The sequence below is a fragment of the Platalea leucorodia genome, assembly GCF_965183815.1.
Source record: "Platalea leucorodia genome assembly, chromosome: 2".
Classification (NCBI taxonomy): domain Eukaryota; kingdom Metazoa; phylum Chordata; class Aves; order Pelecaniformes; family Threskiornithidae; genus Platalea; species Platalea leucorodia.
In genome coordinates this window covers 81,604,876-81,619,174 of record NC_138824.1, presented here as the reverse complement: position 1 = coordinate 81,619,174, position 14,299 = coordinate 81,604,876, and the positions used below count along the sequence as shown (strand labels likewise).

The 14,299-nt window shown below is 38.8% G+C and overlaps 1 protein-coding gene across 1 annotated transcript in view; it reads right to left on the bottom strand.

Annotated features, from left to right (window-relative positions):
- Positions 1–271: 271 nt before the first annotated feature.
- The window catches only part of FRMPD4 (FERM and PDZ domain containing 4), a gene marked incomplete at both ends in the record, with an annotated part of 304,338 nt that continues 290,310 nt past the window's right edge, over positions 272–14,299 (bottom strand). Inside the window, 8 exons of the mRNA XM_082335427.1 lie at positions 272–1,623; positions 2,825–4,090; positions 4,414–5,475; positions 6,074–6,212; positions 9,594–9,776; positions 10,370–10,459; positions 12,804–12,930; positions 14,100–14,236. Coding sequence (XP_082191553.1) covers positions 272–1,623; positions 2,825–4,090; positions 4,414–5,475; positions 6,074–6,212; positions 9,594–9,776; positions 10,370–10,459; positions 12,804–12,930; positions 14,100–14,236 — 4,356 coding nt within the window. The remainder of the gene's footprint in view (positions 1,624–2,824; positions 4,091–4,413; positions 5,476–6,073; positions 6,213–9,593; positions 9,777–10,369; positions 10,460–12,803; positions 12,931–14,099; positions 14,237–14,299) is intronic.

The window sequence follows — 14,299 nt, the reverse complement described above, 5'->3', positions numbered from 1 at the left end:
CTCCTATATGGGATTTTTTGTTCATTTTTCTGGTCTTGGGGAGAGGGTTTTTTTGGCTTTTGTTTTTGTATAAACAGAAGGACAGATCTGGTCATTACTTTTGTCAGTGTTCAGTATTTTAACCTTTTTTTTACTCTCATACCTATTTTATATAAAATAACAAAATATACAGAGAAAGCTGAGTTTGTTACATTAGTTCATACACATACAGTAAATAAAAGTTTTTTATGTATGGCTTTGCAAAGGTAGATTATGAAGTGACTTTTGTATTTTATTTGTTTAAAAGCATTTTAAGAGAACGTGTTAGTGTGCTTACAATAGCGGCCATGGTAGTCGAATGTCGAGCCAAGAGTTTAATGCTAGGATCACTGGAGGTCTTGCCTGACACTGCTTCTGCAGCCTTCAGAAGACAAATGTAGTTTATTACAACCTCGTCTATCTTAGCTATAATTTCCTGCTGCTGTGTTTCAGAGTTCATGACTTTAACTAAACGCATGCAGGCTTCTGTTAAGCAACAGAGTACTTGAAAGCTGGAAGTCATAGCTAAAAGCATTTCCTCAGGGCTTTTATCAGCCATGGCCATTTTCCTGCAGGCACTTCCCAACTGTCTCGATTCCATAGATAACAGTTGTTTGTACTTCGAAAGTTTAAGGTCATATGTTTCTGGATGTAAATCTTCTCTCTTGCCCATACTTGCTCGGACCAGTGAGAGTAGCTCATTGGCATCCTTTTGTGCTGCAATAAATCCATCAGGCATTGCATATGTCTTCTCTTTCATCACATTTATTCGCGCGATTCGTGCATCGAAGGCCACATCGTTGAGATTCACATCAATTTGGCCACCTTGGATGTCAGCACTGCTCTTCTCATGCGCGTTGACTGCCTCATCTTGCAGGGGCTCAGCAGCTTTCGGGGACTCCAAGACTTTCTGCTCATTTTCACTGGAAAACGACTGACTGGCTGGTTCTGCGAGCTCACACGGGAGCTGTGGTTCGAAGAGACATGAGAGCTGATGGCTGTCTCCATCATCTTCATCATCATTGTCATCGTTTCCTCTGCTTAGGAAACAATAGCTAAAGGGGCCATGACACCTCCAGGTGCTGGTGTCCAGCTTCCGCAAGGGCAACGTTCGACACTGCTTGGAGTCCTTCTGACTGGCGCCTGTGCCCGAACACCTCTTACTGTCCTTCCGATCAGTGCTGACGTACACACAACTCTGGGAATAACTTTTTGACAGCTTTTTGCCTGGGGGGAGTTCCACGCTTCTCTCCGATTTGGATTCATCCCTTCGGGTGATGTCCAGGCATTTCAAGCTGGCTGCGGCTGCCTTCTTTTCAAACAGCATCTCAATGCCTGCAGATCCTCCAATGATGCTGCTGCTGCGTCTCAGCACTTTCCTGTTGTGCGGCATCCTGAGGCTTCCTCCTATCATGTCATATGGCCGTAAACTAACTGTTGCCCCACAAGCCTCATTTACTTTGGGAATGTCACAAGAGTCTTGATTTTGACTTGGCACCTTTGATTCTGATAGCATGGATGATAGCATGATGGAGTCAGCTAGAGGCTGTCTAGGAAAAGCTGTAGGCATGCCTCCTTGTCTTCCCTTTTCAGGCTCTGTGAAAGCTACACTAGGGGTAGTAGAAGAGCAGACAGAATAATTAAGCATCACCCTGACAATATTCAGAGACTGAACTTTTAAATATCTTTAACAGTCAGGACAAATGGATTCCTGGTATTTCCCAGTGGTCTCCATTCCTCAAAATATTTCACAAAAAATTCATTGCTAGTTCCTCATGTCTTTTGTATTTCAGTCTATCAACAATTTACAGCTTATGAATAGTTAATTGTTCATTCCACCACAGCAGACTCATCTAAAAAAAGGAATAGAAAATCATCTATGAAACTTCCTAAATCTTCCCCAACATATGGATTGGATATTTTCTCTTAAATAATTAGATGAATATTTTCAGATTAAAATACCTTCTTTAACTATACCTTTGAGGGTATGGGAAGTTTTATTCATGGTAATTCTGGTTTGGTTATGTGTTTTTTTTGGCAGAGAAATAACATTCCTCATTCTTGCTCCTAGTCTGTTCCACTTTTGGATCTTCATGCATTCACACACTATTGCTACATGTGGGTTGCAACCCAGGAGAGGGAAACATTTAAAACCCAACTGAAAGCATTTCCAATGCTATCTCTGAAAAACTGCATTTTTTAGTAACAGTAAGTTCATAAAATCTCTTGAAATTGGAACTTAAAAATGCGGTAATGGTTCTATATGTAAATTATTCTTTAAGAAAACACCTACTGTCAGATGGTGAAGTAAATACATGCTTAATAAGATAGTGACATTTTCTCATCCTTACATTTAGAGCTTTTTATTCATGCTGGCATATTTTTGACAATCTGCTAAAATAGCATATAAGATACATAATAAATGAATCACAGTTTTTCCTCTCCTTCATTAATATACCTTCTGAAGTCATCTCATAATCTAACGAGTGTCCTGGAACTCAAGTGACTATGGATTTTGAAAAGGCTTCCAAAGAGTGGAAGAGAGGCCTCTCCATTAATGTCCCCCCAAATATTTTAAACTGTAATGAGAGGTTTTAAAAAAAAAAAATTTATCTCTGTAAGCAGCTCATAAGAACCTCTCAACATGTACAAGTAAATTGAATAGATAAACCGAAGGTCTAATCCCACTGTCTGCTACAGCTTGACAATGTAGTTTCAGGTAAAGGTAATGCAAACATTACACCTAGTCCTCAACCTTAACATAGCTTTAAAAACAAACATAAGAAACGCTTTATTACTGCTGTACCTGTAGTTTCTTTTATCTTGGGGATCCGATGACACCCTTCTCTCAAAGTGCCGAACAGTGGTTCAGCATTAATTGCTGAATGCACGACAGGCACTGTCATTCTGTGACACACGGCTTCGGGCTGCTGGTGCAGGTCCTTGTATGTCGTTCCATGGTTTGGAAGAATGGCAGCTCTTTCATCTGCTGGAATATAGGCAATGCCCTTCATTGATGGGTCAGAGATAATGTGCTTAGCATCAGAGGTACAAAGAGGAGATTCAACGGGGGTAGCACATGTGCTACTGCCTGTGCTGCATCCTGCATCCACTGAAGAGCACTGAGAGCTTTGCAGTGAGAAATGGCCTTCACTTTGCAGAGATGACATGCGCTTAGCCAAGTGATATTCACAAAGTCTAGCCACACTCTGCTCAGCTTCTGGAAGCTTTGAAGGATGGTCATCTGCAGATAAATCAGTATCTTCTGCATCATTTAGGTCTTTGGCTGAAGACACGGGAGTCATATCTGACAGAAAGTTTTCACCTTGGCTAAGCCCCGAGGTATCATCCTGATCCACCTCAGGATCCACTTCATCCTTACCGTCAGTTTCTGTTTTACCAAGGACAGGAACTCTTGGAAAAGTCTTCCCGTTCACTGTTTCTGGGCTTGGCTTATCTGCTGCCCCATCATCGGCACCGTACCATCTTTGGCGAAAGGCAGTTCTCTCCACATTAAAAGTGCTTAGGCGTTGACTGTCTCTTGCTGAAAGAGTTCCAAATTTAGCTTTTAGATCTTCATCAGTCTCTGCTTTTTTAGTTCCCTGTTGCTTTTTCACAGTAGCATTGCCATCAGAGGGTGCTTTTACTTTGCTGTCTGTCATCTTATTTTTCCTTTTACTAGTGCAAGAATATACCAAAGATCCCATATGCAATTTGCTAAAATAATCAGTGACAGATTTTGTTTCCATGGTCTCTGGCTCCATTTCCATGTTATCCGAATGAAGAATCTGCTTTGAAGGCACAACTTTTGACTGTAGCTCTGCAGCCTGACGACCAGCCAGTGAGGGCTTCATGCCTGGCCCTCCAGCCTGATTCTTAGCGATGGGAAATTCAGTCTGCTCTTCTACAAGGGGTTGGTAGCCTTCACTTGTGGTCAAAAACATACGTGCAGTGTTTTCTGACTGTTTCTGTGCCGCGGCTAGTTCAGAGCTTTCAGTCATTTCAGAAGAATTTGTTTCATTGCCAGAATCTGAAGATGATTCAGGGCTATATGCTCGCAGGATAGCTACACCTGCAAGCCACAAAAAATAAGAGTCAATTAAATGACAGCAGCTGAAGCACCTGGGAAGTGACAAGCAAAGGGGGTGTGTTAGAGACAAAAATATGCTTGGTAAGAATACTCTGACTTTATTGCACAGTTCCCAGGACAGGTAGTTTAGTAACATAATGGTAGTTCCATTAAATAATATGGAATATGATGTATGCAAAATGATGGCAAAAAAAAAAAAAGGAAAAGCAAAAAAACCCCAACCCTCATGAAATGGAGTATTTCCAAAGCTAAATGGATGAAATGGAATGATTTTCAATGAATAAATGTAACTATGGTGAAAGAACCTGAATTGTCATTCGTTTGCTGTTCCTCTGAGGCAGCCAAAGCTTCTAGTGCTTGAAGTGTAGAGACTACAGCATCATCTAGCCCCTTCTCACACTTCCCCTCCGTATTAGTAGGGACAGCATCGATAAGTGACACTGGAATGTCATCATTGCCTAGATTACTGGCTTGCTCCTTGTTGTCTCTAGGCTGCGTTGCTTGATTCTGAGAGTCTTCCTCATCTGAACTGTCCCTGAAGCCAGGTGGAGGAGCAGCAATGGCCATGTTTAAGGTATGCAATAGGAAATCATCTTCGTTATCATCACCTTCCGGAGGTGGAAGTGAAGTCAAATCAATAATGTCATCACTAGAACCAGAAAGGCTGAGAAGAGCAGGCCTATTGATTTCTCCTACCATAATGTCTTCTTCACAGCTTACTTCATCTTCATCTTCGGCATCATCTGTGTTTTCTGCATAACAAATATCATGCAGCAAAGGCTCTTCTATCCCTTCCGCAGCTCCAAATATTTTACCATCATTTATCGTTGCGTAAACAGAATTTGTAGCAAATTGAATGCTTTCAGCATCTGGTGACAACTCCAGGCCTTTAATGTCATTGGCATTACTAATATAAATGGCTCTTTGTTTTTCTAGTACTTCTGGACTTTCATCCAAAAGCCTTTCGTAGCCAAGAGTCTGGGGATTGATACCATCCAAGTTGTGATCTCCAAATATAAAGGAAACTTTTGCTCCCCTGGGGGAATCCTGTGCTTTCTTGCTAGATTCCAAACCTGAGAGTGACAGCAGTGAAGGCTGATTAAAATTTCTGCTTTCTTCTGCTTCAGTGGGGTCACTTTGCTTGGCCAGATGCTGATCAAATCCACCTGAATTAAAAGTATTTTCTATGTACAGATGTCTGTGTTCTTTTTGACATAACAGACTTTCAGAAACATCTAGAGCCTTCTGTTTTGGATCAGCAAAGGACATTTGAGTCTCTTGATCTCCTTCAGCCAGGAAAGTGGTAGTTTTTGGTATACAATTCCACTCAGAAGCAAGGAGATTATGCTTCCCTCTATTTTCAGCTCCTATAGCACGGTGAAATAAAACCAACATTGTGAAACCAAAGAGCAAAATCAGGTAATTTTTAAATAATAACTTGTTAATGCTGAGCAACAAACACTCTGAATAGGACAGTGGGGCCATCAAACACTTCAGAAAAGCACTTTCAAATTCACCTGTGCTCTAAGTTAAATACCTGTTGATTCAATGACCTAAACTTTAAGTGTTAGTTTGGTACTTTAGTACAAAACTAAACCTCAGCTAGGTACAAACGCTGTTCCAGGAATAGTAACACAAAACCAAATCCCCAGCTGGTTTCTCCAACACCGTATGTATTCTTACAAAAGATACATGCATATAAAATAATAACACTCACAGGGAGCATGCATCTGTTTCACTACAGTATGAAAGACACTCATCATCTGCTTTATTTTACCATTAAGATGCTATCATAGGCTGAATATGAGAAGATTATAAAGCTGAACTGCTACACTGTGGTGCTAGGTCTGAGCCAGCAATCAGATCTCATTTGGCATAGCCTTGTATTTATCTGGAGGTGCACTGGCTTAAGCTGGCTTCTGCTATATACATTGGACCATTGTTAACATACTGTGCAATGAATACCTGTTTCTCGGCTCCCTGTGTTTTTCTTGTTGGCCATGTTAAATATTGAGCGCCTTGAGTCAACCAGCAGTCTATAGTATCCAGCTGTTAGGCAAGCAAGATTCATTGCATCTGACGACTCCATCAGTAGAGTAATAGGCTAAGAAGAATACAACCAAGTCTTGGTTAAGGCTGTTCTTCCTCAATCTGTTTACCCGCTGACAATACTACTACGTGGAAGCAAAAGGAATTACATCACAAACACCACATTGAAAAATACACACAAGAACTTATTTTCCTCACTAACAATATAAAACAGTATCAAACATTTAGAAAAGACTGGAGTTGCAGTAAGGCAGAAGTCCAACTGAACATTTTAACAGCTGATTTTGCTCTCTTTCTGAATGAAGCTAACCATTTTAAGACTCTTGTTCCATCTTTTTCTTGCATAGATATATTATTCTTGCCAAAGAACTGTTTACTGTTACTCTGAAACTGCGAAGGGCTAAGAACCTGGTACATAAGGTGCTGGAGTCCTGCAGTAGTATGGGAATCTGCAGGTTCTCAGAAAATGAGGTGCCCTAAGCAAATGTAAAGAAGCAAAACACAGGAAGCAAACAGGGTCAGGGAAAATTCAGGTTCAGAAAATACAGTAGTGAGGTTAAAGCTATCATTACACGGCAGTGACAGTGAATATTACAATGACAGCTTAAAAGATTTCAGTGTTTGTGGCCTGGCATTACTGAAAAGACAAGTGATGAAAAAAATAAGCAGATAAACAAAGACAAAGAGAAGAAAGATCCTCAGAAGGGAGATCAACAAAGAAAATAAACTCGAAGCATTTAGAAAAAAAAGTCAGACCTAACAGTAAAATGAAAGACCTCAGAGCTTTGAAAAACTATGACTGCCAGGCTAGCGAGCATCTGACCTGAGACATCTATGTGAAACACACTTTCTTTAATTCCCTTTTCTTTTGCCACAATATATAAACTTCTTTGCCTAAAACTTTTGTTCGTGTCTCTGTAGCTTTTAACAACAAAAGCTGCTCTTCTCAATTTTTTTTTTTAAGGTGGTTAGCCTCTACAACTCCTAGAGAGGAAATAAAAATGAAGCCCTCACCACGATACGTAGATAGAAATTAACACCACAGACAACCCATCTTATCACTCACAGTTTGTAGTGACTCATAGCTATGTGGAGATTTGTGACAATTTATCACAATTTAGCATGCAGAACTCACTGTCAGAAGACAGACGCAGGGACCTGCATCATTTGTTCCAGGAGGAACATTGCATGCAACAAGGATGGCTCTCCATCTTACTCAAGCCCTTACTAGTTAAAAGACAACCGATTCTGATGGAGGCTGTGGCCAAAACATAACTGATGATCATAGCTCACTACCAAACCCACAACAGGTCTGATGATAATTTTTTAAATGCCTGTGCTGCAGCATCTTAGGCCAAAATACCCTGGGTGCCCTGAATGTTGTATGAACAGTTTTCAGCAACAGGGAAAAATGTATGTCATTTTTTTCTTTAAAGTATTTTGTGCTACAGTTGGAGGTTCTATTCAATACATGCTTCTTTCAAAGAATTCAACTATAGCTATGAAAGTTAACTATAAATTATTAAAGCTACAATGGGCTAATTAATCTCTCTTATTTTGAGTGACTACTAAAAACTAACATTTGAAATGCTATGTTGATCTCAAGTTTTCTGCAGTAGTTGACAGAAATGGATGATCTCCACAGAAATCTCAGATTGCTGAAAACAGTGCTGCGAACTACTGTTCATCTGCTGAACAGTCCTGTGACAGCTAAACTTTTATTGCCTGCTTCTGCCAAGTGATACATGCTTGAGAAGACATTAAAAAGGACCAAAAATGAAATAAAAATCCAAACTGTTTATCACAGAATCACAAAATGCTTTGGGATGGAAGGGACCTTTAAAGGTCATCTAGTCCATCCCCCCTGCAATTGGCAGGGACATCTACAACTAGATCAGGTTGCTCAGATTTATTCATTAACAAAATATTGGTATATATGACATATTCAGAATCTGGATATATGAACCTGCTACCTTAGGGTAAGCCAAGGCATGAAAACATCAGTTGAGAGTAACTACCTATGCATCTCTTACACAGGACACAGTGACAACCCCTACTTGTTCCCCACAGAGAGGCAATTTTTTGTCAAATTCCACCCTGAGCCTCCTAGATTTGTGATTTTAATGTTAGGCCAGTCTCTCTGGGTTTAAGACTGCATGTGTCAAAATGCAAGGAGATGGGGATATACATGGATTGCAATACAACGGTTACAGCAGTATAATATAAAACAATACAGTATCATGGTGATATTTAATACTATGGCATACAGTGCTGCATTTTACATACAAGCAGATGGGAAGGATTTAATTTCTATATTACTTTCTCCATCTGCAAAAAGGGGATAACAGCTTTCTCACAAGAGGTCTACAAGCTTAGCACAGTAATGCAGGTAAAGTAGCCTGAGATGCTCAAGTGTTATCATTGCTAAGTAAGGTGAAAGAGATGCTGTGTTCACCAACCTGTACATTTCTCTTAAGCTGCTGTCAAAGAGCATCTAGATTAATTTACAGCAATATTTTTTTCATTAACTTAAATACAGGGAAAACAGTTCCAGGTCAATAAACATTAAGCGTGCAAAGCAAAAGCTTAGTAAAATATTCCTTGTGTATGTTTTTTGTATATAGCTGGGTAAGCAAAAAGAACTGTTAGGCTCTATTTATTTTCATAGAATATTTAAGTTTCAAGTATAATGAGAACTCTTCCTTCAATCTCTGATTATACTGATTAATGCTCTTTCACTTCAAAACCAAACAGAAAACACACCAAGAAGAACTAGGACAATGTAACATACAAAACTACGCTCATTGCCACTAGATGCCACAGACACAGTGCTAAGCGGGATTCAAGAGAAATTAAATGACTATAGGTAGATGAAGAGCATCTATGAATATATTATGTAAGGTAAAATACTTAACTGGATTTATAAGGGCTAAGAAAAAAAACCTTGCTTTTTTACAGTTTATTTCATTGGTAATCACTACGCCATTACTTGCAGTGAACTTTGCAGATAAACCACTGGATTACAGGGGACACTGGTCTGATGCAGCTGGCGATTATCTAATGGTAATAATATTGTCTGTTACACTAGAAGGAGCTTCTAGGGGCTCAAAGAGCTTCAAAAGAAGGCCAGTTTCATCATCACCTCTTCTCACCATGGAAATCAAGGAAGACAACAACAAAGTGAGTTGCCTGGGGTCAGTCAAGAGAAAAATCAGAATAGAATACAAGTGCTGCAAAGCACAGTCTGGTACATTGTAAGTGCCTCAAATGCCCAAGCCATACGCTACATGCACTCTGACCACAAAAAAGCTAAAAACACGCCCTCAGAATATTATTGGCATGAAAACGTTCAGGTCAGTATAGCTTGATCAAATACTCAAATAAACACAAAATCGTTATCTAAAGATATACCAATATAAATCAACAACAAACTTACTTTTACATCTAAGACATGCAGCTCAACTCTAACACTGCTTTCATCTTCTGTAAACATCTCAATCCTGTTCACATGGCTGAAGTCTGCCAGAAGAGCCACCAGGTTTGTTTTGGTGTTTATCACATGACTGATTCCGTACCGCGGCCCTACTAACAGTGTCACTTCCGAACGCTTTTCTCCCTGCTTTAACAGAAAAAAAGCAAAAGTAAGAGACATGGTAGGTACTGCATAGTGACAGAAACTGCCACTGCCTTCTTTCATTTTCATGGAGCTACATTTGCATGGCATTTCTACATTGAAGATTATTATGTTTTTCTAAGAAGACATGATATAGAAGAGCATACTTGATTCATAATTAAAAATGGGAAGTAAAGGAATCTGCTCCTGGATATTGACTGTACTGTAGTTTTTAAACGGACAGTAAGATGGACAGAGAGATGGATGGATGGAATCTGCTTCTGTTAAAAAAAACCAACTTTGTCATCAAGAGTTTTCCTGACTAATAATATTAGTATTCTATAGTTAATTGGATGGTGCTATTTGCCAAAAGGGTGCTAACCTATGTCTAAATCCTCAGTAAAAATTCAAATTATAACAGGGATGTTATATTCACGGTTAAGAGAAAAAAAAGTGATTAGGTTCAATTTCACAATTATTTTTTAGGTGTATGAATAGAACCTAAACTGCTAAAAAAAATTATATGGTCCATCTTTTGCAAAAAGATATTTGGATAAAAAATCAAGAGAAGAGAGAGACTATTTCAAGAGAAATATTACCACTAATGTTGCCTTGAAAACACGACCTCCATATAATCGTAGATCACTGAGGAACTTTAGATAATGCACCTTGGCTTGCAGAGCAGATAGCTGAGGAAGGAGAAACAGGGGTAAGAGGTAGTGGTGGAAATCATCACATTACCAAATTCAGAAAGAAAATGTATTTGTGTAGTCTAAGGAGAATGGACTGCAGTAACAGCTCTTCAGAGCCTGAAACTAAATCATTAGATGCTTGAGTTTCAGATGAGGAGAAACAGTATCATTCTTAAAATTAAGGTCTTGCTTGTTTAGTTAAAATGCACTGAGGACTTGGGTATGGGCAGATCAGAGCACTGCAAGAACATCGTAACTGCTCCAATGAAGGGAAAATGTTACACTACTCAAATTAAACATCTGTTCATTGAGGGATTTCAAGGCTAGACAGCAGCTTTCCATTCATAATCACCACCAGTTCTTAAACATTTTTGTACCTATACAGAGAAAGAGAATAAAGAATTTGCTTTTGTCAGCTCTGTGTATCACATTTTGCTAGGTACTTGTGGCATATGGCACATTATTCCACCTCATTACTGCATTTCCCATTTTTTTAAATAAAACTCTTCCACTATATTTAGTAGGGAATAGATCTGAAAGCCAAATACAGTACACCAATACATAGGATCATATCATGCAATACACGTTATAATTGATCTCCTTTTTCTCCTCTGAGCTTGAACTACCTACTTAAAAAGAAACAACTTGGAAATATTTTATGAAACTGAATGGAAACAAGAAACAGTTCATTTCACCCAAACAGTCTGCGTGCAAACCTTATACCTCTGTGGTGGAAATACTTATATCTGGACTTTTAAAAGATAAGATAAAACAAGCTCATCTCATTTGCTATTCTCATTTCAGCCACTAGATTTCTAATTCAATCTTATTTGGTCTTGAACAGCATTTTAAGAGCCCCTGTTCTAAGGTTTTTGTAGACACCAAGGAGGAAATTAATTCGGAGCAGAGCAACTAGTGGGAGTGCCTTCCCCTTCCCTTCACCAGATGTTCAGTTAGTGGGGAAATACACAGGGGTTGTAAAAACCAGGAGAACCCCGAGAATGACAGGCTTCCCTTCATGTGGAGGGACAGAAGACCCCAGAAAGAAATCAGTTCCTGTGTTAGTACCTGCAAGTGAGACAGAAGGTGACGATGAGCTCAGATGCTTTGTTTCTGAGACCTACCTGCTAAAAAAGCAGGTGGGCACGCAACATATTTCCAAAGCTCCAATGGAAAAGAATGAAGCAAAACCAATGAAGTCTGCTTGCTGCAGGAAGGGACTGTTGCAACCTCCCTTCTAACCAAGAACCGATACTGTATGCCACTGTCATCACCTGCAAGGCCTGCAGCAGCGATGGCTTCCAAAATAAACCCAAATTTACACTACCAGGATAAACAATAAGCAACTGGCATTATTAAGCTTTAGCTTCAGCAGTATAGGAGACATGCAATGCTTCAGTCAAAAAGGTGGCCTTTCTTCCTGAGCACCGCAGGTCAAACACAGAGCTACATTCGCAGTCATGATGTGATCTAAAACCTCCGAGCAGGATTTCTGTTGATCCCAATGACCCTTAGCTCAGGCACCAGGTGTTTTGGGGTTTTTCTGTTCAGAAACAAAGTGTCATGAAGCAGGATTCAACTCATTTTATGTCTCAACTAGTCACTCTTAGGTTCTTTTTATAGTCCATGGAGAGAAATAGGCATTTCTAGGACACAAGTCATCTGACCTATTTTTGATTCCTAATGTGGGATGGGATGAATCGCTCCCTAGAAGTGCCTGTTTCTCTCCATTGACTACAAAGAGAGACTAGATGTCTTGCATAAAGAAACATTATTATGGTGTCCAAAACAAGCCTCAGCTGTACGTGTGTAACAAAGCCATTTCTCAGAGACGTTGTCTTCTACATGTTTTTTCCAGCTGAAGCTCAACCTTAGTGCTAAGAAAAGCATTTTACAATTGCAAGGAGGGTCAGTTACTGTAAGGAGCACCATCTACAGCGTAACAGAAAACAATCCTGAAAAGCAGCATTTATGTCAGGCCCATAGGTTAATGTGGTTCAGATCAGAGCAACAGAGAGAGAACAATAACTTTTGTAACAAGTCTGCCATTAATAGAAAGCACTAAATGAATTAAAAAATATGTATCTTTATCATACATGAAGCATTAATAACCAGTTTTCTGGCATTCTCAAGGTAAGAAGATAGTTTAGTTGGGGTGTAATTAATTATTTTTAATTGCTCTTGGCTATGTTGTACTGAGCATCAGAAGTTAAATTGTCTATATTCTCTGAAAATATAATGGCTAGGTGTTTCTCCGAAGGATTAATTTTAAACGTTTCCCATGCACACCACCCTTTCTGTTCTTTAAAACATATTTTCTATTAAGATGCAAATATAATACCTTTTTACCCGGAGGAACTAGGTTTTGATTTGCTTTGACAAGGTGTGAAAGTGCTTTCTTTATGTTCTTTTCTTTCATGCTTTGCAGCACAGCAGATGGAAGAAAAGTCTCTAATCCCCATTCTTTTCTGCAATAAAACGCATATATTTAATTTCACATTCCTGTGATGATTATTTATCTAAAGACTGGTGACTATGATGCCAAGCGAATAAATGCCTGAAAACAGGGGAGTTGATCAAGTTCAGAGTTTTGCAATAACACATTATTTTCTATATTCAAACTACATATTACTTACGAAAAAGATGCTTTGAAATGATACATAATCTTTCTTCTATCCCTTCTATCTCTTCCATCATGCCTTTCAGAAAAGAAATTTAATTTCTTTATATTTAAAATCTATGCTATGTTGTTAAACACCACTTAATTACCTAGGCAAGTACCATTATAGAATTAAAATTGCAGAAGATTTAACAACATAATGTCAGATTTAATTTTATTTTCTAGGGTTTTTCTGGAATATGCAAAGCAATCAACCATTGTCTTTGTCACCTGTATTTTGGTGTCTGTCCCCCCCCGCTCCCCAACAACCAGTTCCCCTCCTGTTACCAGACTTTCTTTTCTGCTTGAAGCACCCCTTTTGATAGAAGATTGACTCTTCACTTCTAAGTAATTATTTCTGCTGATTCATTAATATAATACAATATAACATGATCCTCAGGTGGATAAACTACAAAATTGAGTGTGCAACAGTTAGTATTTGCATTCTGCAAGCAAACTAAGCAAAACCAACAAAAGTTTGTGGTTTGTTTTTTCTTTTAAATCCAAGCAGATGCACACACAGTTGCACTATGGAAATTTTCTTTTTCTTTGTAGTTACAAATACATCTTGTCTAACATAAAACAGATGCCTACTGGGATACTTCTGTATCTAAGAAATCTTTCAGGTGGAATCTAAGACCCTACAATCTTCTGTACCAAGAAATCATCCAAATCTTACTATAATAATCTCTACTAAAACCCTACGATTCAGACCATATAAACTTAGATCTGACCATTAAAACATTGAAAATGAGTGACTTAATCTTATTTACAGTTCTAGGCTATTTCACATGCCTACATAGATGACCAAAAGGTGTAGTCCATACAGCTCTTAACACACCTGAATCAATTTCAATGACAAAGAATGAACCTAAAATTGGTGCATACATATAGAAATATTAAAGGAACAATCTTAAAGAATCTACGAGTTATTCCTAATGTTTCACTTTTAAAGAACACACCATATTCTCAACTTACTCGATATATTTGAGGGAGATTTTCTGAGTTTGCTTGGTGGTCACAGTTGCAATATACATTTGTAATGCAGCTAGCCGCAGGGCAATGTCATATTTCAGTTCTGGTCCAAATCTTTCCTGAACCACATCGTTACAGCTCTGCCAAAGAACCAGTAGAGGGAGCATCAAGTTCAAAAATCTTGCACTAAAAATAAGTTATAG